The sequence below is a fragment of the Atractosteus spatula genome, chromosome 22, assembly GCF_055471065.1.
Source record: "Atractosteus spatula isolate fAtrSpa1 chromosome 22, fAtrSpa1.hap1, whole genome shotgun sequence".
Taxonomy (NCBI): domain Eukaryota; kingdom Metazoa; phylum Chordata; class Actinopteri; order Semionotiformes; family Lepisosteidae; genus Atractosteus; species Atractosteus spatula.
In genome coordinates, this window is record NC_142727.1 from 7,467,956 (window position 1) to 7,490,624 (window position 22,669).

A 22,669-nucleotide genomic window follows, 5' to 3' on the forward strand; every position below is an offset into this window, starting at 1 on the left:
CCTCCAAGTTCATTTCTCCTGCCAGTTGCCCTACGTTTTGCGTCCCTGTCTCATCGCCTCTTTACCCCTCTTCTCCTATCCAGCCTAAATCTTATCCCTTCTGTCCTCTGTTGCTACCAGAGCCACCCCCCCGACATCCGCACAGCTAAGTCCCTCACCCCATTCCCCCATCTCATGCGCGTTTTATCCCTGGCACCCAATCCAACCCCAGGCCCATTTCTCTTCCTCTCATCCTCCCCGGCTGTCGCCACCACCTCTCGGCCCAGGTCCGCCCAGCCACCTACGTCTGCCTACGCAACAATCGCCCCCCGACATCCAGTCCAGCACCGGGATCATTTCTCCCACTCTGGACCTACTTCTCCGATCCAGTACCGCCCTCACTTCACACAAATTCCATGAGCTACAGTACCACAGCTGGAGTCTGGAGCTTTTCAAAAAAATGCCTAGCTGCCCGGAGGGAGGGCATCCATTGGGCCGGGACCCCTAGAGGTTTATTTTCTCCCAACGGGAGTTTTTGTTTTCCTCTCCACAGCGCCCACATGGATCTGTCATAAGGCCATCAATGCTCACCATCCAGTTCCAGGTTCCATAAGAGTCCCAGCAGCCAGCTCCTTATACTCAATTTATCATCTGATAGCAAGGTGGCACTTGCCATAAGGTTTACAAGCCTCCACACTTCCTTCGAGCTGGCCACTCCGTCCATCCAGGAAACCCTCATCAAAGTTAATGGCTATAAAAGGCCAAGTTGCTACTGTCTACTTCCATTCCTCCTCCCGATCACCGTGCGAATCAAGCGCAGGAGTCTCCAATATCCACCGCTGCTTTTGGGGGACAAACACGGGCCCATACCCATCCAGATAACGCTGGCACCACTAACCCATTCCAATATTAGCAGTGATTTTCATTCCCATCCACGAAGAGCTTACACGGTTCCTCATCACTTAGACCCCACCTCCGTTCGAATTCCCTTTTGTCAACGCCTCAACACGTATCCATATTAAATGACTCACCTAGGCCAACAGAAGCGACCTTCCGTACAGTAAACCTATACAGAACACAGACAGGCACTCCGACTGCCCTACCGCTGCACGACCCAAGCGCCTCAGATCACACCTTCTTTCCTTCTCCAAGCTCTTCCAAATTCTGCATTGGCGGTTTGCAGTCCCGCTTGGTTCTTTTGGGGGTCCTGGCCTCCTCGTCCTACGGCCAGGAGGTTGGCTCTCAGCCAAGCGGGTTAAGCCAAATATTCACTCCACAGTTGTTTGTTACGCTTCGATTTTGGGGCGTTGTCATTCCTCATGAAATGGAGTTTATTTAACTAAAGTTCGGGAGGGATGACAACAACCTCGCTCAATCATTCCCAGCCGTCAGTGATTAGCAATCACTCCCTTCGTCCTTCCTCCACCGAACACTATAGATACCAAATGTGATATCTCTCTCCCTTGCTTGTGACTTTTGCACCCCAACTCCACCTCTGCAGCTACCCCTTGGTTACCTTGTGGGGGGGTCCTGGCCTCCTCGTCCTATGGCCAGGAGGTCGGCCCTCAGCCAAGTGGGTTAAGTCAAATATTCACTCTGCAATTGTTTGTTACGCTTTGATTTTGGGGCATTGTCATTCCTCGTGAAATGTGCATTTGTATAGCACTAAGTGTTGATAAGTGCTGTTACTGTGACGGCAATTGCGGAGTATTCATCTTAGCAAGGGTAAGTGCAATCCAATATACAGTGAGAGAGTCGGGAGGTTCTCCTGATTTAAATCTGATTTAAAAATCAGATTTGGTCTATAATCAGTGAATTGTTAACAAAATAATAAAGTGCCCTGGTGGTTGTGTTTTGATGAAAAGGACAGTGTTTGGTATTCATCAATGATCCATGGTAAAAAAAAAAAACAAAACAGCAAAAAGATATAAAGAAAACATTCCCAAATTATTCAGCGTGTCATATCAATATGCTGAATTGCATGGGACAGTGTTAAGTGACTTGCAGGAGCTTCAGTTTTCCAGCTGACCAGATTCATATTTCCTCAGCTTTATCAGGCAGGAGGCAGTCAAAGGAATAGAGAACACTACGGTGGACTTGAATTAATGATGGTGAACAAGGAAAGTAACAGTAATCAGGTAATGAACTGAGATTTAACTGGCTGTCACTACATACTTAAAAGTTAAAATGAATGAACATGTGAATTCAAATATTATTTGGACTTGGACCTCTGACATTTCTTCTCTGTCTGGTTAACTTTAGCGTCACATTAAATGAAATGGAATTCTTCTACTGTAGCTGCAGCACATTCGATGGCTTTATTTAAAAAAAGTTATCACGATCTGGTTCTCTAATATTTACAGACTGCATTATATGCTTATAGTCCTACCACCTCTATAAATACACAAGAAACTGTTATGTTACAGAATTATGTCAACTGACTGAGTGTATACCTAGAATCTTGGAAGAATTGTGTTAGGAACAGATATTGAAAAAAATAGTGGGAATTCATCAAAGTTTTCCAAAGCGTGCAAGAAGAACAGGATCACCTGGAAGGTGTTGGCCATATCACCTATACTTCACTATCACAACAGTAAAAGACAGCAGGCACTTAGTGCTGAGGAACAGGCAGGGGTAAGTTCCACATTGACAAGTGAAAATAATTAATGAAATACATGGAGTTACTACCATAGAGCATTCCTCCACTTCTAAGTGTGGTAGTATTATTAAATTTTCAAGCTGCCATATTTTTCCTGAGTGGAGTACCTTGTCTCTAAGTGTATCCAGTATACATGGGATTTAAACTCACAACCTTCCAGTTACAAGTGCAGGGCCCTGACTGGGCCTCCGCACTGCTCTCGTGGAACTAACCTCTAGTTCGTTTGCAGCTTTAGTTCACCATACTGCAGGTTCAGTTCATATTTCTGACTTAACTTGCTCACTTCCCTTCACCAAAAATCTCATATCTGTGTGCTGGTGTCTTCTTCACAGCCTGCCCTGTATCTCCACTGGCCTCCAGAGAAGGCATGCTCTTCTCACGAGTGGGAGAGGCTCGCGAGGCAGACGCAGGTCAGGGTGCCTCCTCTCACCTCTGTTCCAGGCGTCTGCCGCAGCATCCAGATGAACTCCAGCACGGCCATGAAGATCGCCACCAGCAGCCCACACACCAGCACCACGAAGATGCCGCCGATGTTCTCCATGCCCAGGCCTGCGGACGGCACACAGACACGTAACTTCAGCCACCCCGGCTCAGCAAAACATATTAACATTAGTCCGTCCCTCCTCACAGCTCACAAGATCTGTTTTCCTGGGTCTGCTTAACACACTTTCATGTGGTCTCTAGCAGTCTGAAACATGGTTTACCAGAGATCTCCATCCTTTAAACCTTAACCATGACTTCCTTCTGATTTGCTACACTTCTAATCATGGTATAACACGTTTTGTGAGGTATGAAATATGTTACTGACTTTGTAGTGAGGTTTACCACAGACCAGGAGGCTTTGCAAGCACCTCCTTGATGGTGGACTGCTGCACACTGAAGTCCATCCAGGCCCTGATAACCAACACAGTCACTGTTCCCAGTTCCAATCTTACTTATGGCCGTGAACTTTGGGTGAAGACCGAAAGGATGTGGTGGATGCCACATGGAAGAATTACACCCTAACTCTAGCCCGGTAAAAGCAGACTTTATAAACCTGTAATGTTATTTTATCTTTGTTACCTTGCGCACACAGATGCCACACAGGTATTTTCAGGACATGGGTTCAGAGACTGTTTGAACTGCTCTAATAGTGTTCTGTCTAGGAGAGAAATTAAGTTTTGTATTGTTATTCAAGGTTAGATGGAAAGGTTAGAACTGTTCTTTTAGGGCCCACAGCAGAAATTCTTATTGGTGAAGAAATGTCAAGCTCTGTGTGAGTAACACCAATAACTTCAAGCTGAAATCTGCTATTTGTGTGCGTGTGTGACATCTAAAAATCCAATGTAACCTGAGCATCTCTATATTAAAAATAACAGAAGAATGAAATGAAAACATGTTGCAAAGGAACAAGTTAAGGTTTATTTCATGCTGAAAAGAGAAGAAAATAAACATTTTGGCTGTGAAGCCTTCTTCAGGTGTCAGCCTTCTACTGGCTGGCTCCACAATAAAAAGGTTGTGTTTCTTTTTTTCTCTTTTCAGCATGGAATAAACCTGTACTTGTTCCGTTACAGCCTACGCATGCTGACGCAGCTACCTACTTGAAAACATGTTCGTTTGTCATATAAAAAATGATTTCTGCCAAAACAATTTCAGGCCTCAGATTTCGGGTGTCAAGCAGTACAGTTTTTTTCATCTGGGGGTTCATCACTGAGGGCAAGAGGGCACTGATAAAATAACAGGCTGTAGGAGAGACACACAGAAATCTTCCCTTCTCGTTATCAGCACTGGAGTCCAGCACATGCCCTGACCTGTTGCTGCCCCCATGAGAGGTCTGCAATGTAGTTACCAGGGGGCATAAAACTCCAGCAGTTCTCTGGAGCACAAACCAATCACAAATTGTTGAATTGCATGAAAGCTGTGAAAATGACCTGCTTTAAATGCAAAGCAGCTCCAGAAACACATCCACTGTGCTACACAGTGCAGATTAGCAGGAACCACAAAAGAAGCTCTGACAGTGCTCCAGATGGTGAGAATAAGGCACTATACTGACAGGGTAGCATTATCACTTAGCAACTTATTTTGTATACCACTATTTTTAGTAATAACTTAGTAATAAGTTAGTTAGTAATCATTTTTAGTAATATTTTCTCTTGAAAATGCAGGAGCATTTTTAATGAAGAAACAGTGTCAATATCACACCATCCACATGGGCAGCTTGTGCGAATCTTGTTATGAAGTGTCACACTGTGGCAACCAACAGGCCTTTGGTAATGCCTGCTGGATAAAAATTCTGAGCTACCAGCCCCATGCTTGACAGAACAGCTTTGTCAGTGACAGAATAAATAAAACCCTCTTTCTTGCAGACCCCTTGTCTCAGGTCCCTGCAGAATTTCATTAAAGAGAGAGGTTTCGCATGCCCTGCCTGTTCATCCCTGGTGTGGAGTGAGGAAGGTGGCATGCTGGTACCTTTGGCTCTGTGGTCCTCCTCTTTGGGGCACTTGCCCCCCTCCCACCACTTCCTCTTCAGGATCTCCAGACGGTTCTCTTCCTGCAGTTTGAGGATGGCCAGGTCAAACTCATCCCGGTACACAGAGCCTGGGTGAGGGAGAGAGGGGGAGATGGGGATTTGTACAGTGTCACATGTCTTTCTGTCCTGTGTCAGTGTAATAAAATATATCAGCATACACCGCATTTTATTTTACAAGCAGTAAAACATGGACAGAGTACAGTCTGTTAAAAATAGCTGCCCTATTACAGGTAGGAAACTATTACAGATAGTAATAACTCACAACCTTCCAGTCGTAGGAAACGGAATTACAGAATAGATGGTGAGAAGTTCTTTTTCCTATGTTAAAGCTTCCCCAAAGAGGAATTTACTACTCTGCACAGCTCACTGCTACCTGGAACGTACACATTACAAGCAGCTTTTCCCTCTTTCTCACACCCAAAGAAGGCTCCACAGCTGAAATATTGTGTATCTTTTCTTCCCTTTTTTAAGCATGGAATACTGTACATCTTCACTTGTTCCTTGCCTATGCATGCTGACACAGCTACCTACTTGAACCACATTACAAGCAGGCATCTACTTGGTTTTTCTCTTTACACTGCAGTTGAGCAGCAGAAAGTAGAGATATTTGGTTCCCACTAGAGGACCATCACATATATCTGTCTGTGATGATGCACAGTCCTGCTGGCATGTGGGCAGATAGAGGAGGGGCTTATGTATGGTGTGTACAGTCCTTTTTCTTATGAGGCTTATCTTTCAGATTATGATTCAGCACCAGCCTTCCGTACCCAGTGGCATGCCGATGCCATAGCCCTTGGTGTCAAGCAGCCCCCCAATCTGGGTGAGGTTGCAGTTGCGCTGGCGGTAGTACTCGTTCATAGTGCTCTCCAGCAGGTAAGCGTAGTTGGAGTTGAGCACACGGGCGATGCCCTCTTCTGTGCTCTTCACAAACACGCTGGGCTGCTTGGAGTGCATGAAGTTCCACATCCGCTGGTATGTCTGGTAGCGTGAGTTCTGTGGACAGGCAGGAAGAGTGAGAGAGGTGGTTGTGGGAGGTGAGGAGGAAAGTCCTTTGTGGGTAAAGTACATATAAAAAAAAAATCATGACTGAAAAATCTGGAGAGAATGATAAGTGAAAGGAAACATGTAAGGCCATCACAAGACAGATCAGACTGAGAATGGAATGGACCACAGAGCTCTTAATAACTATGGGTTTTGTTCCACAGGAACAAAGTTTGAACTAGCAACATCTAGGACTTATGGACATTTTTTTAAAAAAGCCTGAGAATAACTGGTATGCTTATATATTTATAAGTATATAATTATTTATTTATGATTATATATATACAATCCTACTCCACTGGTCCCCTGAGCAAGGCCCTTAAACCCAACTGCTTCAGGGGCGCTGTACGATGGCTGACCCTGCGCTCTGACCCCAAGCTTCCCTCCCTATCTGTGTGTCTCTGTCTCATGGAGAGCAAGCTGAGGTATGCAAAAAGACAAATTCCTAATGCAAGAAATTGTATAGGGCTAATAAAGTTATGTTTCGTTAAGTTAAATGGCTGACCCTGTGCTCTGACCCCAAGCAAGTGTGTCTCATGGAGACATGCTGGGGTATGCTGTGGATAAGTGCTGATGTCATGCAGCAAGACACCTGGTATGGTCTGCTCGAGGGGGGTTACCTGGAAGAAGGTCATGGTGGAGCCCCCCTGCATGGTTCCATACTCGATGGCTGTCTGGTCAGCCAGGTCATCCACAGACTCGATGGGCACCTCCATCCTCTGGACGGTTAGGAAGGCTGCCAGGTTGGCAGTGTAGGAGGAGATGATGATCAGGGTGAAGGCCCACCTGGAACAGAGGAACACTGACTCTGCAACAGCACATTTCAGCACACATGCTTCAGGGAAACAATACTTCTGTACGATTCCTGACCATGTCACCATGTATTCCTGTGCATTTCACCATGTTACAGTACATTAAGATTCATATTACTACTCTCCAAAAGTTGAAATCAAACAAAAAACCTTACATTTAGCATGTTTGTAACTTTTTTTGGGGTTTATAAAATACATTATTATAGCCCTTGAGAGTCACAAACCAGAATGCTTTCAAAGTCTCATTTAGCCATGAACAGTTCTGGACCTCAGGACAATTATTAACATAATTAATTTAAGTCAGTGATTCTTAACCTTTAGCCAGCAGCCATGTCACCCTGCAACTCACAGCTAGCAGCCTACTGCTGCTCAGCAGGTATGAGCCTGGTCAGTACCTGGATGGGAGACCTCCTGGGAAAAACTAAGGTTGCTGCTGGAAGAGGTGTTAGTGGGGCCAGCAGGGGGCACTCACCCTGTGGTCCATGTGGGTCCTAATGCCCCAGTATAGTGATGGGGACACTATACTGTAAACAGGTGCCATCTTTTGGATGAGATGTAAAGCCGAGGTCCTGACTCTCTGTGGTCATTAAAAATCCCAGGGTGTTTCTCGAAAAGCGTAGGGGTGTAACCTGGCCAAATTTCCTATGCCTCCTAATAATCCTCACTATGAATTGGCTATATTACTTTGTTCTCCTCCCCCCCACTCCGAAGGCAGGCGGAGCGATGCGCTGGTTGGAGTATTCTCGGTCGCATTTAATGGCAACGTCAGCGCAAAGATTTGGTTCAAACCACCAAATGGAGACAGGCGTGCTGACAAGTGGACCCTGCTGATGCGGGATTAACGCTAGGATGAGAGAGTGATTCTTAACCTTTTACTGCAGCCTGCATCCCCCTTTGGTTCTCAAAATCTGTTCTGCACCTCTTATCAAATATCATTGAAGTAGATCAGTTCTTTAAACCTAAACTATACACAGTAATAACCATAGGATGAAAACACATTTATTATATATTTATTTTAATTTCACAGTAAAATGAAGAACACATGAAAAATTATACTCTTTTTTATGATTACCTTAAACACTACCTAGATTTAATCAAATAAAACAGTAGTAATTGCATGTCTGTGCGTAAATTATGTTTTTGATAATTTACAGTAACGCCCAGAAAGGGCATCTTATACCCCTAGGGGTGATTTAAGGTTTGACTGGACTGATTTAACCCTCCTCCTCAAGTCTTAAGCTGTCCTAGCAGTTAGGGACCCCAGACAGAGCAGTCCAGGTGTGTGTCTCACCAGACTCCACTGACACAGCGTGTGGAGAGGGCCCGAGGTGCGATGGTGGAGCCCTGTTGCATGAATCCACCCACTGGGAACCAGAAGCTGTTCCCCAGTGAGTACTGGTTGATCAGCAGGTTACAGCGTCCCTTAAGGCAGGGGTGTGGATTGTACCACTCATACGGGGTCAGTCTGCAGAGAGAAAAAGATGGAGTGGGGTTTGGAATGTAATAGAGGGACAAAAATAGACTCAGACTTTTAACAGGGGTATTATTTTAAAATGAAAAACAAACCAGAAAATTTCCCACAGGGTCAAAGGGAAGCTGTAGTGTATAAAAAGAATTGGAAAACTTTTGCAATTTGTCTGTTATGCAGGTCAGACCCAACACTGATGTGTATACTGAGTTCTGTAAAAGCCGAATCAGCAGAAGGCTGTCTCCTGTTCCCCTGCTGAAGAATTTCAATATTGATACAATTCATTAATATATTAAAAAAATCAAAGTGCAGCAGCTGGGTGGCACGATGATTAGCACCCATACCTTACAGGGTCTTGGGTACTTGGTTTGGTTGTAGCTTAAGTGACATTCTGTGTAGAGACTGCATGTTCCCCCCACGTTCATTTCCCAGGTGCTCTAGTTTCCTCCCACATGTCAAAGGCATGCAGCCTGGGTTAGCTGGTATCTCCAAGCTGTCCATGTCTTTGCATGTCCTGTGCTGGACGGGCGTCCCATCCAAGGTGTAGCTCTGTCTTGTGCCCTGTGCTTCCAGGATGGGCTTAGGGTTACTCTTGCTGTGACCCTTATCAAGAATAAGTGGCTTCTGATAAACAACGGACATCTGGAGCATTATGTTCTGTACAGTCTGCTGTACCTACTTAAGCATTCACTATGTACATTACTTTTCTAATTATTTAGAAATTATTATTGGTAATTATAATGATTAGTGATTAGTGATTATTATTGACTTGCTTTGTCAGTCAGATGCAATTCACATGCTTGATATTCACAGTTATTTGGTTTACACTGTGCTTTGTGAAATGTGCTGTTTTATGTGCCTTGATGAAAGCAATTAAATAATATTTTACAATCAGGGTGGGGGGAGGGCTCCTGCTCTTCTCAAATCACCACCCTCTTATTTCATCTAAGTGGTGTTACTGCTGCTGTGGGACAGAAAAAGACATACAGCTACAAATCCTGACCAGATGCTGCCTGACTGCCCAGATAAAACAGTGTAAATCAGCTACAGAAAAACTGATGGTGTAGGTTTTATTGCATCTGTAGTTTTGCTGCACAGCACTCCCACCAATTTGTAAAGCAAATAACAGCTACACTGACCGGGGCCCAGACCCAGCTCAGTACCAGCCGGACTTAGCGTCCTACTCATGGAAACTGGATGGGATGAAGACACTATTGTGGCCAGTAAAGCACCTGATCACCTCTTCAATCTATCTGATACCACTGCAATCCAGGGTTTGGAGGCTGAACAAGAACTAGTGGGAAACTAGTACATTTCAAAACTGAAAACCAGCACTCATGAAACAGCTCAACGCTAAAGACATTTGAAAGCAGATTGCCTAAGGCTACCATGGGGGAGCGAACAGATTAGCTCATTTTAATATCACCACACACATAAGAAATGTTTCCTCCCCATGTTCTCAACATTCTCTTCCCAACCACAATACTCCACGTGTGCCACCAGATGGTGATGTGGAATCACACAGCACATACCTGGCCACCAGAAACAGCACACAGCTGACAGCCAGGTAAGCCAGCAGCATGAAGAGCCACACTCCAGGGGAGAAGGGGTCCAGGAAGGAGAAGTATCCCGGCCTGCGGCCCTGTGACACACAGACACGCACATCACTGTGAAACTTTGACCCTGCATGAAAGGCAGCATTTTACACAGGGGATTATATAATAATGCATGGGATGAACTGCCATTCTACACTGCAGAGGCTGACACACCAGGATTTCAGAAGTTCAGCTTGGAGCTCTCATGCTGCTTTCATGATGCCATAAAAGAAAAGGTGTGCATTATCCTGTCTTAGAATGGGGTGGCTGTGTGGTTGGGTGCTGTGTGAATGGACCATGTGTTCTCCACATGTGCCTTAGCAGATGTCTCATGGTTTCAATCAGGTGTACCACACCTCTGTGAACTTCTCTATACACCATGACTTCACTGTGTGAAGTTATCACTCGCTACCCTGCTTTTACTGCAGCTACCATTTATAATGCATCTTACTGCATCAAACATTTCTAATGGATTGTGTTCACCCTGGAACTGCAATTCCTTTATCATGGTGACTAAGCTCAGAATCTGGAAATTCAGAATTTTCCTTGGCAATCAGTTTTCCACGGACGATGGGTGCAAAATCCCTATATTTTTTCTACTGAGCTTAATTTCACTCTACGTCACCTATCCTGAAACATTATTCATTAAAACAGTTTACAGCAATAAAAGAACAACTAACCATTCAAAAATACACTTTGACAGAAAACCAAAAAAACATTGTACTTTTTCAAAAGAAAATGAACCCTTGTCTTGTTATTAGCAATGCTGAAACAGAGCTGAGCAGTACCCGATAAAATCAATGGGGCCGTGCAAAGGAAAGCACTTGACATCTGGGTGATATTGGCAGCTTTGTGGTCTTGGTAGGCTGTAGCTATTGGCTAGTCTGGCATTTGCAGCCAGCAATGTCAAGCTCAATGCCAGTTTACTGAGGGAAACCACATGTGTAGAAGACGGATCTGACATGTCTGACATGGGGGGCAGTGTGTGAGCTGTTTGTGTGCAATCTTGCGAGCAGCAGGTTAAAAATTCACAGCCCTGCACCTTGTGTCAGTTTTCGTGCTTCTCTTGCCAATGACTGTGATGTAGGCTTACTGAGACCGAAGATTACTGTTAGTATCGTTTATGATGAACACAGATCCCTGCAGATTTGGTATAATCCCAGTATTTGTGGTGTGCATGTGTCTGCAAGATTTCTCTCTATATATATTACCCAAAAGGAGATACCTGTGGGGAGTGTGCCTGCTCTGCACAATGCTTCATGCAGTTCTGTGCTAATGTGGATATATCGCAGGATAAAGGAGAGCTGTGTGTCAAAGGGACCATTTCTTGTATTTTTATACATACATGATTTTTACAAATTTTAACTGTCACTACACTGCAGCAGCTAACACAGTAAATATGTGCCTGGACTTTGGTGCAGAGTCTTGTCATTTTCAAAGCAGGACACAAAAGGAATGCCCAATTCTCCTACAGCATATTGGCCAACTAAGCCTTCAGCCATCTTGGTGCCCAAGGTCAATGTACTGTATGTGCTTGTGTGTATCTGAATGTTTTGTGCTTGGTATTTTGCCACAGTGATGCAATGACCACTATAACATGACAGGAGGTACTGTATCACACAGAGGATTGATTATTTAGAGTGAGATGTGAAGATCCGTGCTGCTAACCTGTACCATGCAACCAAGTCCATATTATATTGATGACACAGTGAATTGTACCTGCGTCCTGTTCCTCAATCTGTAAATATTTTTGCCTGACTGAAGTATATTTGTCTCTTATGAGTGCTTTCACACCAGGCTGTTCTGTCTCTGTGTGCCCTTCCTACTGTATATTGTATATTCTGAGCAGGGGAAGTAAGGACTGTTTCCTCTCTGAAACTCCATTAAGAGACATGCTTTTTACCATCAGTCCTTCTTTGCAAGCTAGCTCACAAAAAAGCTTTGAACCGATGGTTTAGCAGCTGTTATAATTCCACAGGTCAGATCAAAGCCTGATTGGATGTGACAGGCAGTGAAGCCGTCACTCTTCCTGAGTGACAGGTCTAGCAAATTGTTTTGCTTTTGATCAATACTGGGATAACTAATTATCTTTATCTGTAGCATTCATACTCAGGCCTGTAAAAAAGGGCTCAGACTTAAAATCTTTCAGAATCACAGAAATAAACATGCATTAACTTCAGAATAAATCTTTTTAGGTCTTGATGTTGATCTTTTCATTACTAGATCTGCACTCTTTCAAACAATAAAGAACACATAATCTTGGACAAGCTGGTTTTCTAACAGTGAAATGCTGCCCTTTTAAAAATCTCACCATCACTTCAACACCAGAAAAAGAGTATTTCTACTTCCTTCTACAGGAATTTTATCTAATCCTTGGGGTTCTAAAACAAAAGCATCTTCTTGGATTTCAAATCTGTATTGCAAGGCACTAGAAAACCAGGAGAAACTGTTTACATTTTTGTCCCATTAACTTAAATTCTGGGATAAAGCTTTAAGTGATTTACATTTTGTGAGCAGCATACCTGCTGAGAGACACCTGGCTCCAAAATGTCATTTCTGTCCTGTTGCTCACAAAGAGACCACAGCAGAGCGGAGGTGATGTTTAAGCTAAGCATGTTGTCTGTTTCTCTACATGGGAAGTACATCTTTCTCAGTTTGAATTGAATTCTCTTTATGTGCGAGCACATTACTGTGCTGGGCAGCCTGCGGCAAAGAAGAAGAGGATAAAGGAAGGGTGCCAGTTTTGCATCTGACACCTTCAAAACCCATGTCAGATTGATACACAGCTCCCATCAATGTTATTTTCAAGTTTGCAGGCATCAAGGGCAGAGTGTAAGCAGTTTTGTGCACCTAGCAGAGAGGAGTGAAGCTAATTCACACACTGTCCCAGCCTCCCACAATCCCTGCATCTGTGAGATGAGAAAGCAGAGCGTTTGTATATTCTCAGTATGATGATAGGAGAGGCCGCACTTTTGAAATATAACAAGGAATACATTTTGGAGGCTGATACACGCTAATGCTGACAATAATTTCATTATCTTATCCGAGAACACAGCAGAACCTGTAGATGTGCTCCTTTATTATAGTCATGGTGTATCACATAGTGTTTAATATGGTGTATTGTTTTAATGGCTTGTGACTTTGGAAGAAGTCCTGTAAACCTTATATATAACCACAACATATATATCATAGTGTCTTACCTTTACTACAGTTTCCATAGATTTCAATGTCTTAATCTAAATAATCACACAAAGGTACATTGGCACAGTCTTCCCTAATAAAACTAAGTGATGGTGTCTTCTTAGAGCCAATGCAGTGGGCTTCTCCTGAACCAACAGTGAAAACAAATCACACATACAAGCGAAAACTACAGCGGAGTGCATTTAAAACTTAGAACAGGAGGCACTTCTTTACACAGAGGGTTGTGGGAGTGTGGAACAAGCTACCCAACTATGTTATTGAAGCCTATGCCCTGACAGCTTTCTAGAAATGGCTGGGTGTGATCCTGGGATCAATTACGTACTGACTACCAAACAAGGTAGTTGGACTCGTCTCATCTGTCTTAGTTTGTCACTCAAGTTCTTATTTCCAAATAACCATCAGAAGCCACAGCAAGAGTGAGTGATATCACAGGAATGTATGAAAATGCCACTGAAAATTAGAGTGTTCGTAAGTAAGACTTGAAGTCAGACATACCTGCCTGGTTTTGAGAGGATGTTTTTCTATGTGTGGAGTGGAGACAACAAACCACAGTCTTTCTGGGAAGAGCTGGGTAAACATGCCTCCACTAAACCACGAGCAGAGCAGATGGGATAGGAACTTCTTTTTAAATGAAATTTTAAATGAAAGAAATACATATAAATAATTAAAAAAAGATCAATTTTTCTTCGGATCCATTCTTCTTCACTATTGATTGGGGGTAAAGTTTTCATTTGGAGTCAGATATAGGCACAGGAGAACTACAGAGGTAATGGCGTCTGAAATCAATATTGGATTAAAACTGAAATAGTGTAGCAAAAAATAAATAAAAGGACACTTGGTGCAACAGTAACAAAGTGTTGGTGGCCAGGAGCACAGGGTATTATTATGGATTGCCAGGTCATCCTCTGTACCCTAGGCATGGCAGCTGAAGGGTGGGCTGTGCCTGCTGGTGGGGAAGGTGTATATCTGGACAGCATTAATACATGTATTTTCACTGTTACACATTTTGTCATCAACACAGATCTTAACAAGAAGACTGTAGTGTGTTACCTGAACTGTTCTGGTGTCTACAGGCTGAATTCTGAAGGGCAGAAGCAAAATTAAAATTTTACCATTATTACAATTGTCTGACATTTTCTGTGAACGGAAAAAAGAAAACAGTCAAACTCCTCTTCAGCCAAAAGGGATGTTAATAGAAACATAGCAGGCCTGTAATGAAGGAATGACAACCTGGTTCAGTTAAAGGAGAGACATTCCTGTGGTTGAAAGCACAAGCCGCGTTTCTGTTGAGACGCATGAGTGGCGTCTTTGCTCTTGATGAATAGCCTGAAGAACTAAGCTTGTGGGAGAGATATCGGAAGAAAGTCATGGTCATATTACGGTGACCTTTCTCTGCCCCGTCACTCAAACTGCGCTGCTGCAGAGGAGCATCTAAGAGGAATACATCAGCACCTGATAGTGTCGGTGCTGGCATGCTCCTGTGATTGAAATGCCCATTATCTTCGTAGAAAAACAAAGTGTAGAGAAAACAAATCAGCAAAATCCACTTATTCATCTCACCACCTTTTTTTCTGACAAATCCAATATGTTCCAGCATTTAACATGTGTCAGCGTGACAGTGTGTTTCATCAAGGTGAAAATGACATTTTCCTCATCTTATTCACCACCCCCAACCTCCACTCCAGAACAAATCTAATTTTTCTCATTTCATTCTCACTATTTCTTTCCTGCTCATCCCTGTCTCTAATGTCCTTTCTGCAGCCCTCTCCTGTCTTCTAACTCTCTCACCATGACCCTGTAGTGTTTCTGCTTCTCTCTCACCATGGCCCCAAGGCATCTCTGCCCCTCCCTCACTGCGACCCTGCAGCATTTCTGCCCCTCCTTCACCTTGGCACTGCAGTGTCTACTCCTCTCTCAGAGTGACCCTGTGGGGTCTCTGCTCCTCTTTCTGTGGCCGTGCTGCCTCTCTGCTCCATCCTCACTGTGGCCCTGCGGCATCTCTGCTCCTCTCTGTGGTTTCCTTCATTCTGTCCCTTGCTTAGCTGTCCCTTTCTTCTTTCCTCCTCCCAATCTTCTAAAATTTGTTACCAGTTTGTCTCCTTCTTCAGAACATTAGGACATCATCATTATACATTGTGATGCCATTAGGGACCTTGTTCTGGGGGAAAATCCAGTCCCTCAACACCGCTTGTGGCATCACATTATAATTTGCATACTAAAATGCTTAAGATTTTAACCTTCTTCTTTGAACTTCTTGAGCCATCTTATTTTATTAGATAAAATATTCTGCTGATTTCAAACACAAAGCTTTTTCTAAGAGAGATAAAGTTAAAACTTTTTGTAATGCAAGAAGGATTGGTGTTGAATGCACCTAGGGTTGTCCATGGGGTGAGCTTTAACGGTGTGAACTTTAACTGTGACATCATTACTATCGATTGCACACAGCTGCCTGGTCAATGAAGTCCTCACCAGAAGTATCTACTGCTCATACAAATTGGAGAAAATACCCTTCTGAGAGGCTATATTTGTTAGCACAAGCTGCATCACAAGCTGCCTCAAGCACATACAGATCCAAGATTGGCATGTCACCTTCAGTTTAAGAAGAGAATTTGATTAATGGTCTGCTGTTCTTAAAAAAAAGGTATTGGAATTTTAGCGTAACCTTGTTCTAATGGCCAGGGTAGCATTGGTGTGCTGGACAGGTCAACATTAATCGGAAGCAGAACAACGATTAGGCAGCTATTTTCTATAGGATGCACAGCTCTGCTCCATAACACTGAGGGTGCAGAAGTGGTTCCCATATTTAACTACTGGGGCAATATGAAATGCAGAATGAAATTTACACATTTTGCAGCCAGTAGCAATACTGCTGTCAATTCCACAGAGGATTGGAGTGGCTTGCTTATACACATCTTGTAAGCAAGTCCAACTTAATTTGACAAAGGAGTTAACATGACATCAGGCCTCAGGCAAGGGGTCAAAGGTGAATCCTCACTCACCATGTGGACTCTGTACATGATGCTGATCCCCAGGGTCATGAAGGGTTTGGAGAAATCGATGACCTTCTCCCGCTCGGCAGTGATGGTCAGTCCAGCCACTGCCAGGTCTGCTTTCTGAAAGATACGTAAGGTAGCACAGGGTTAACCCTCAGTTAACCCTGCTTCCAGCTTCCAGTGACAGATGGAAACTTTGGAATATCAGTGAGCTTTATCCTTGCAAAGAGCATAACAATAGTTAAATGTAGGCCAAATAGTTTTGTTTAATCCAGTTTTGATACAGATGCAGACTCTATAACATGGAGACAAATGGTGACATGTCCTGTGCTTGGCAATCTGCTGGGGCCGTGTTTAAGGAGGAAATTGGATTTATATTCCTTACACAATTAGTAAGCCAGATACTGAACTTCACTGTACAGAGGCTCAACATTAAATTGAGACTCACACTCATGTTCATTACACTGTAACCACTCCTGAACTGACCTGGGTCATCTATTAGCCTTATCTAGGTGTAGCAGGAAAATAATATCTTCTATTGATAAGAAATAAAAAAGCCCGGGGGCATCTGGAAGTGATAATGGTGTGTTTATTCTTTCTATGATTGTAGGGGCTCAGCTGTAAAAGGCTCAGCAACGTCTTCCAATACAAAGCTCATTAACAAGAACTCATCTGCTCTCTACCTTTCCTTTCAGAGTTTTCAAAACATCTGCCTGTTGTAGTTTCTCCTATTAAACTCTGTACTAATTGGCTGTGGACCTTGTCCCTTCCCCTTGGAGAAGGGAGGAGGTCCACAGTCTATTCTTGTCAATTCAGGAGATCTTGTCTCACAGATAGATCCCCATTAGTCTGTTCCACTTCCTGTAATTTCCTGCCACAGGCTTTTTTCTTTCATTATTTTCTCCTTTCATTTCAGTTTCAAGTGGACACAGTTCACCCACTTCTCATGATCTTTGAATGCAAAAGGACTAAGGTGAAGAAGTATCTCAGTTTTACACAGCTCACACTGGTTCTTCAGCAGTCTCCAGAATGCTATGTGACCTTGGTTGCCATCCTCTTCACACATCCCCCAATCAGATGAGAGTTTAAAATAACATCTGTGGAGGGGTTAATTTTTCTCTTAAGTATTGTACTCAGTGCAGTTACAGAGGGATACATTTTTTTACATAGAATGCATAGAATAAAGTACCAAACCATACTGCAGAGGCTGAAACACTTGGGGACATTTTCACAGCTCATCCTGACACTGATAAATTTGTCCAATTTCAGTGGGGGGCAAGCGAGCTCCAAATGAGTTGCTCTGTTACTATTCTTGTCTTAAGTGGTTAAAAGCAAGCGGAGCATCCAAATCTACAATTAGCAACTGAAAGTGATCGGGGTAATATAATATATACAGTATATATATAAGACTTCCACTGAGCAAGGTGAGCTGGTGGATTTTCCTCACCCACAGGTCTTCAAAATCTGTGAGGCTGTAGAGGAAAGACTAAATGCAACAATTTATTACATGAACTTTGTTCCAAAGTAGTTACATCACTAGAGAACAGTTTACACAGAGGTTTAACATCATTTGTTCATATGTTGAGGTAATCAGCATATTACTTGCTGCAAGTTTATTATTTCCAAACTTGGGAGCTTTTTTCTTTGTGTGCACAAAGAGTGTTTTTCTCTTGTTCCACTGGCAGCAAGAATCATGAAAAAGAAGAGATCACTTTAACACAAACCAGTTTTGTTTGAGCATTGCTCCCCTAAGACACATAACAGCCTTGTAGCAGTTGGGTTTACATTACAATATAAAGGAATTTCCCCAGGTGCCTCATTCGTGTTAGTGGGACTGGAAATTTCTTTCATGTTTTCTCCAACAATTTTTATCAGCAGATGCATAAACCATTCTCTGTGCCAGTCTCTGGGAATGCTATCAGACAGACAAACTGCTTCAGAAGACAGGAGCTTTAGAAAACTTGATAGGCATAGGATCTTATGAAACAATGTTAATACAAGAAACACTAAACTCTCATGATTAAAAAAATGATCATGCCCCCCATGCTTTTTTCTCAGTAATGTATTTGTTTCTTTACCTTGGGGTCTTCCTTACGTGGGTGTGCTTAATTACATTTAATCCTAACACACTGTCCAGCAACAACATTAGCACATTGAGTCAAAGCAGCTCTGCTGAATACGCTGTCGAGCACCTTGGGACAACCTTGTTAAGCGCCTTGGGGCAACCTTGTTGTGAAAGGCGCTATATAAAAATAAACTGAATTGAATTGATGTGTTCTTTCTAAGAGGGCCTTTCAAATGAACTTCACAACTTTTTCACTGTACAGTACTATAGGACTGTATTTTGTGCAGTACTGGTATCCTATAACACAGCTCATTTTATTAAAGCAACAGTCAGGTTAAGGGCGATCTGTGAACAACGATGAACGGTGAACTTCTCATCTCAATTATCAGGAGAGATCCTGACCCCTCAGCTACTAGGAGGAGAGTCGAGTCCTCTATTCACATATAGCCAAATGCACTTCACTGGCTTAACCACCATGTCCCTGGTCTCACTGAAACCTCAGCACTAGACAAAAACACTTCCTGCCTGCAATGAAGCTAAGCTGTTTATCAGGAGGTACATCTCTCTGTGGACTGTTTATAATTGCTCTGGCTGTAGAAAGGGGGCTGAGGCCTAAACAGCAACAAATGCCTTTCATTCCTCCATAAAGCTAGAGGGAGGGGAATGGCCAGAACCTGTCACAGGTTCCCATGTCACTGGCAGTGACACACTTCCCTGCAACGTATGAACAGAGCAACCAAATGTGAAACTGCCCACATCTCTTCCCTAAACACCTGTGCCACAATCTGACTGCATCCCTACAGACCTCACACTGCCTCCTGCAGCAGCTCATGGGACTCTACTAACAAGACGCCACTTTGCAAGGTCACGACAAGGGAACAAACTTAAAGAGAAACAAATCGTGGCAATAATAAGAAGAGGCAGTTTCTCTTTGTATCTTTTGCTAGTTGTTAATGCCCTCCAGTAGACCAGTGAATTAAGATGGATAACCAATTAATGACCCTCCTTGCCTTCTGTCCTGGTTTCTTCCATTCCCCAATTCCCATTCTAACAATTTCTTTCTCCAAGACGAGAGAACAAAAATATTGTATATTTTGTATACCGTTTCTGAACAAGGGCTTTTAAAATGAATTTCACTGTACTTTTACACAATACAGTACTTTGTGTAGTATTGGTGTCCTATAACACAGCTCACTGCATTGAAGTCAGGTCAAGAGCTGTCTGTGAACAACAATGCTTGTTTTCCACTGCAGATCCTGATTCAACAGTGCTTTTTCAGTGAACGTCAACATGACAGATGCTTTGTACTGCACTGGTACAGTACATACAGCACCCCATATTCTTGGCTAAAATGTGAAGTAATCAATGTCTTCAAGGTGAGAGATGGTCCTTTCTAGCACATACTATAACATAACAGATGAGAAACGAGCAGCAGAGCAGTTTCTTATGAAAAAGGTTGGCAAAAACAATTTATAGAAAAATGACTTTACACAGTGGAACATGAAAGACTCCATAAAGAGAATGTGTGTTTCTGTGCATTGTTCTCACACCCAGTCTGCTCTGCAGTCCAGAAGATAACCACTGCAAAACCCCTGCCCCTGAGGAGTGCCTGCACTGCACTGCTCAGAACCTGACTTTGAAAGTCATCGCTATCTATAATTAATGTAAGTAATGCACGTTCTCTTATAGTTGCTAAGGCCAATGGCAAGCAGAGAGAGAGAAGGTCACGGAGATTGGACTATCATCACATCTACAGGAATGCAAGAAACCAAGTTGGGGAAGCATGTCAGTGTTACACAGTTCACACTGGTTCGGCAATAGAGTGACCCCCAGTTTTCCTCCCAAAGTGAGAGACCTTACAGGAGGCCCCTTTACACACACCCTGGACAGATGGCTGTGGAGTTTTGAAATCACCATGTCACTACTCTACTGATTATCTGCATAGCTGCATCTCTACCTCTAGCCTGCCCATAGCACATCTTCATAAAAATGATTTTAAAAATATTTTTAGCACTTTCAATTATTACCTAACTCCACCGCTATGGGTGTTGCCACTGGCAATCATTAAAGAGCATGCGCACACGTCTGTATACTCAACAATATACCCAGGGAACTGAGGCATCAAGGATGTTGATGAGTCAGGCTCACCTGGGACACTGCTAGTGCTTTTTAGAACATTCATGTTCTGATAACAAATATTCAGCTGCAAAGGCAAGAGCTTTCTCAAGATTAGTAAGTGTGTTAGAATGCATCCATAGTCGAAGCAGCACACTCACACAAACCTGCACCTGGGAACAGCATTGATTTCAGTGCACCTTGTGTTCGTGTCAATGGTCAGCAGGATTTAAAGAACGCACCCTGATGCAAGCAATATATATTTAGCAAATCACAATGAATCTCCTGGGCTGAAGACCTTAGCTCTAATTTTAATTGTTTTTGTGTTAAAGCTTGCAAACAACTACAGCTTGCTTTCCTTTGTGAGGCTCAAATAATTTATTTTTACTGTGAAAGCTGTGTTCTATTTTTGAAAGCTTAATGGACAGACATTAAGTTTCCTAATGTACTGTTTCAAGCCCAGCCTTGTGAGAGTGGTACAGGCAGAAACAGGTGTGAGAGGGAGTTTTGGACTGGCCTTGGGTACCAGTGAGAGCCGCAGTACTGACCCTGGAGATGAGCTCGCCCACCATGCCCGTCCAGGTGCCATTGGCCTCCGGGACGCCATACAGCCCGTCCCCCACCAGCCGGATCTTGTAGTTGAACTTGAGGATGTCGGCCAGTTCCCGCAGCATGTCCACGCAGAAGCCTTCGTAGCGCTCGTTGCCCTCCAGGTCCTGGTGGTTCTTCTTTAGCATGACGTAGGGGTTCTCCTACAACGAGACTGGCATGTGTTGTCACCTCAGAAGTAATCATCAGAGCAGAGCGGTGCTCTAAAAGCTACTAGACTTTCTCCATCTTTCCTGTCAGCTCGCTTTCTTATTTTTTGCATTTAAGAAGCAGACAGTAATTATGATGCGTCAGTGTTTTTAAAAAACTGGTCACATGTGGCCGAGGAGGAAAACATGTTAATTTCTGTGCTGGTTCTTAAAATGCTGAGCAGGGATGTAAAAGCACAAACAAACAAACCTAGTCTTTACCTTGGTTCAGAATTTGATTTTGTCTGCAGAACTACTGCAGCTTGTGGTCCTTTTTACCTGCATTTTACCACTGAGAAACCAATGAACACTGAAATATTTACCATAGGAAATGTATCTTTTCTTGCAGACTAATTTGCAGTAGTGGCTCTGAGCAGAACACCAAAATTCCCTTTCTTCAGAGCTCGGTTCAGGGGGAATTTGAACCTGTGCCTCTTAATACTTAATACCTAAGACTACAATACTTAAGAGTACTGCTAGCAAATTACATTTACTTCACAAAAGTTTAGATGTATCAGTGGGTCAAATCTACACCGTACAAACAGAGCACACTCCCCTCACCCTCCTGCCACTCGCAGAGCCATGTAACACACAGTGTTTCAGCTTACAGACCAATGTTGGCAATAGTAGTTTTGCCATACTTTTCTAAAACACCTAACACGGTTCTTGACTTTCTGACGACATATTAAGTTGTGTAGCTGGGGTACTTGGCACATTTCATATGATAAATACTTTCTCCAGCCAGTTTTACAACCAATTTGTAGCAACAAATTAGTGCAATACCTGCAATTAATTATGTTGCCCAGCCTTGGCAGCTCTGGCGCAATAGCTAAAGAGGTAATAAGCAAGGCAGCCACAAGCATTTCCTACCTGTGATTACCATAGCTGTGCTCTCCCTTTCGCTGACATGCCTTTCTTCTTCTCAGACTTGCATTTATATTTAGACATCGCTGAAGGCTCTTTAAAAAAATAAAATCTACCTGAAGCTCCACAATAAAGCTAGTTATTTCTCGTTAGCAGTTAGGAATATTCTGTGAGCTAAATTTGTTTGGATTATTACTTTTGATTTTGAAGTGAACGTGGGGATGTGTCTGGCACAGCAGTGAATCTGAGCTGTACCTGATGCCCACCAGTGTGGGCTGTGTAATGAAAGCCTGCTGAATGTAGGAAGGCCTCCCCCCACCTCATATTCCATCTCTCATTACTACAGAGCCTGTTGATGTCCTGGTGATAATCTCTCAAAACAGAAGCAGTAAAACAGGAATCAGCATAATGCGGTTTAAAAATGAAAACAGTGTGCCCAATAATAACCAACACTACAGTTACAAGCTGGAGGAGACACAATATCAAGCACAAAACCAACCCAGGGAGTGGATTTTACCTAAGCAAACTCATTTTACAGCTGCTTAATCAGCAAATCCCCAGGTACAGAAAA

At 43.2% G+C, this 22,669-nt stretch overlaps 1 protein-coding gene across 1 annotated transcript; it reads right to left on the reverse strand.

The window, feature by feature from the left end:
- Positions 1–748: 748 nt before the first annotated feature.
- Positions 749–21,198, reverse strand: LOC148816718 (glutamate receptor ionotropic, kainate 4-like). The gene is made up of 9 exons (XM_088939457.1): positions 20,986–21,198; positions 16,264–16,377; positions 10,001–10,110; positions 8,292–8,465; positions 6,809–6,974; positions 5,915–6,140; positions 5,087–5,215; positions 3,019–3,187; positions 749–821 (listed from the first exon to the last, which is right to left on the reverse strand). The coding sequence occupies exons 1-9, from the start codon at positions 21,172–21,174 to the stop codon at positions 749–751; spliced, it is 1,350 nt and encodes a 449-aa protein (XP_088795583.1). The 5' UTR covers positions 21,175–21,198.
- Between the last annotated feature and the right edge of the window lie 1,471 nt (positions 21,199–22,669).

What these genes read in the sequence shown, in the direction of transcription:
- LOC148816718 (XM_088939457.1), bottom strand. Translation starts at nt 21,174, where the DNA reads ATGCTAAAGAAGAACCACCAGGACCTGGAGGGCAACGAGCGCTACGAA. An exon ending in TCATGTACAGAGTCCACATG is followed by an intron (nt 10,111 to 16,263) that starts GTGAGTGAGGAT and finishes TGTGTGTCACAG; the next exon opens with GGCCGCAGGCCGGGATACTT. An exon ending in CCACCATGACCTTCTTCCAG is followed by an intron (nt 6,141 to 6,808) that starts GTAACCCCCCTC and finishes GCCTGTCCACAG; the next exon opens with AACTCACGCTACCAGACATA.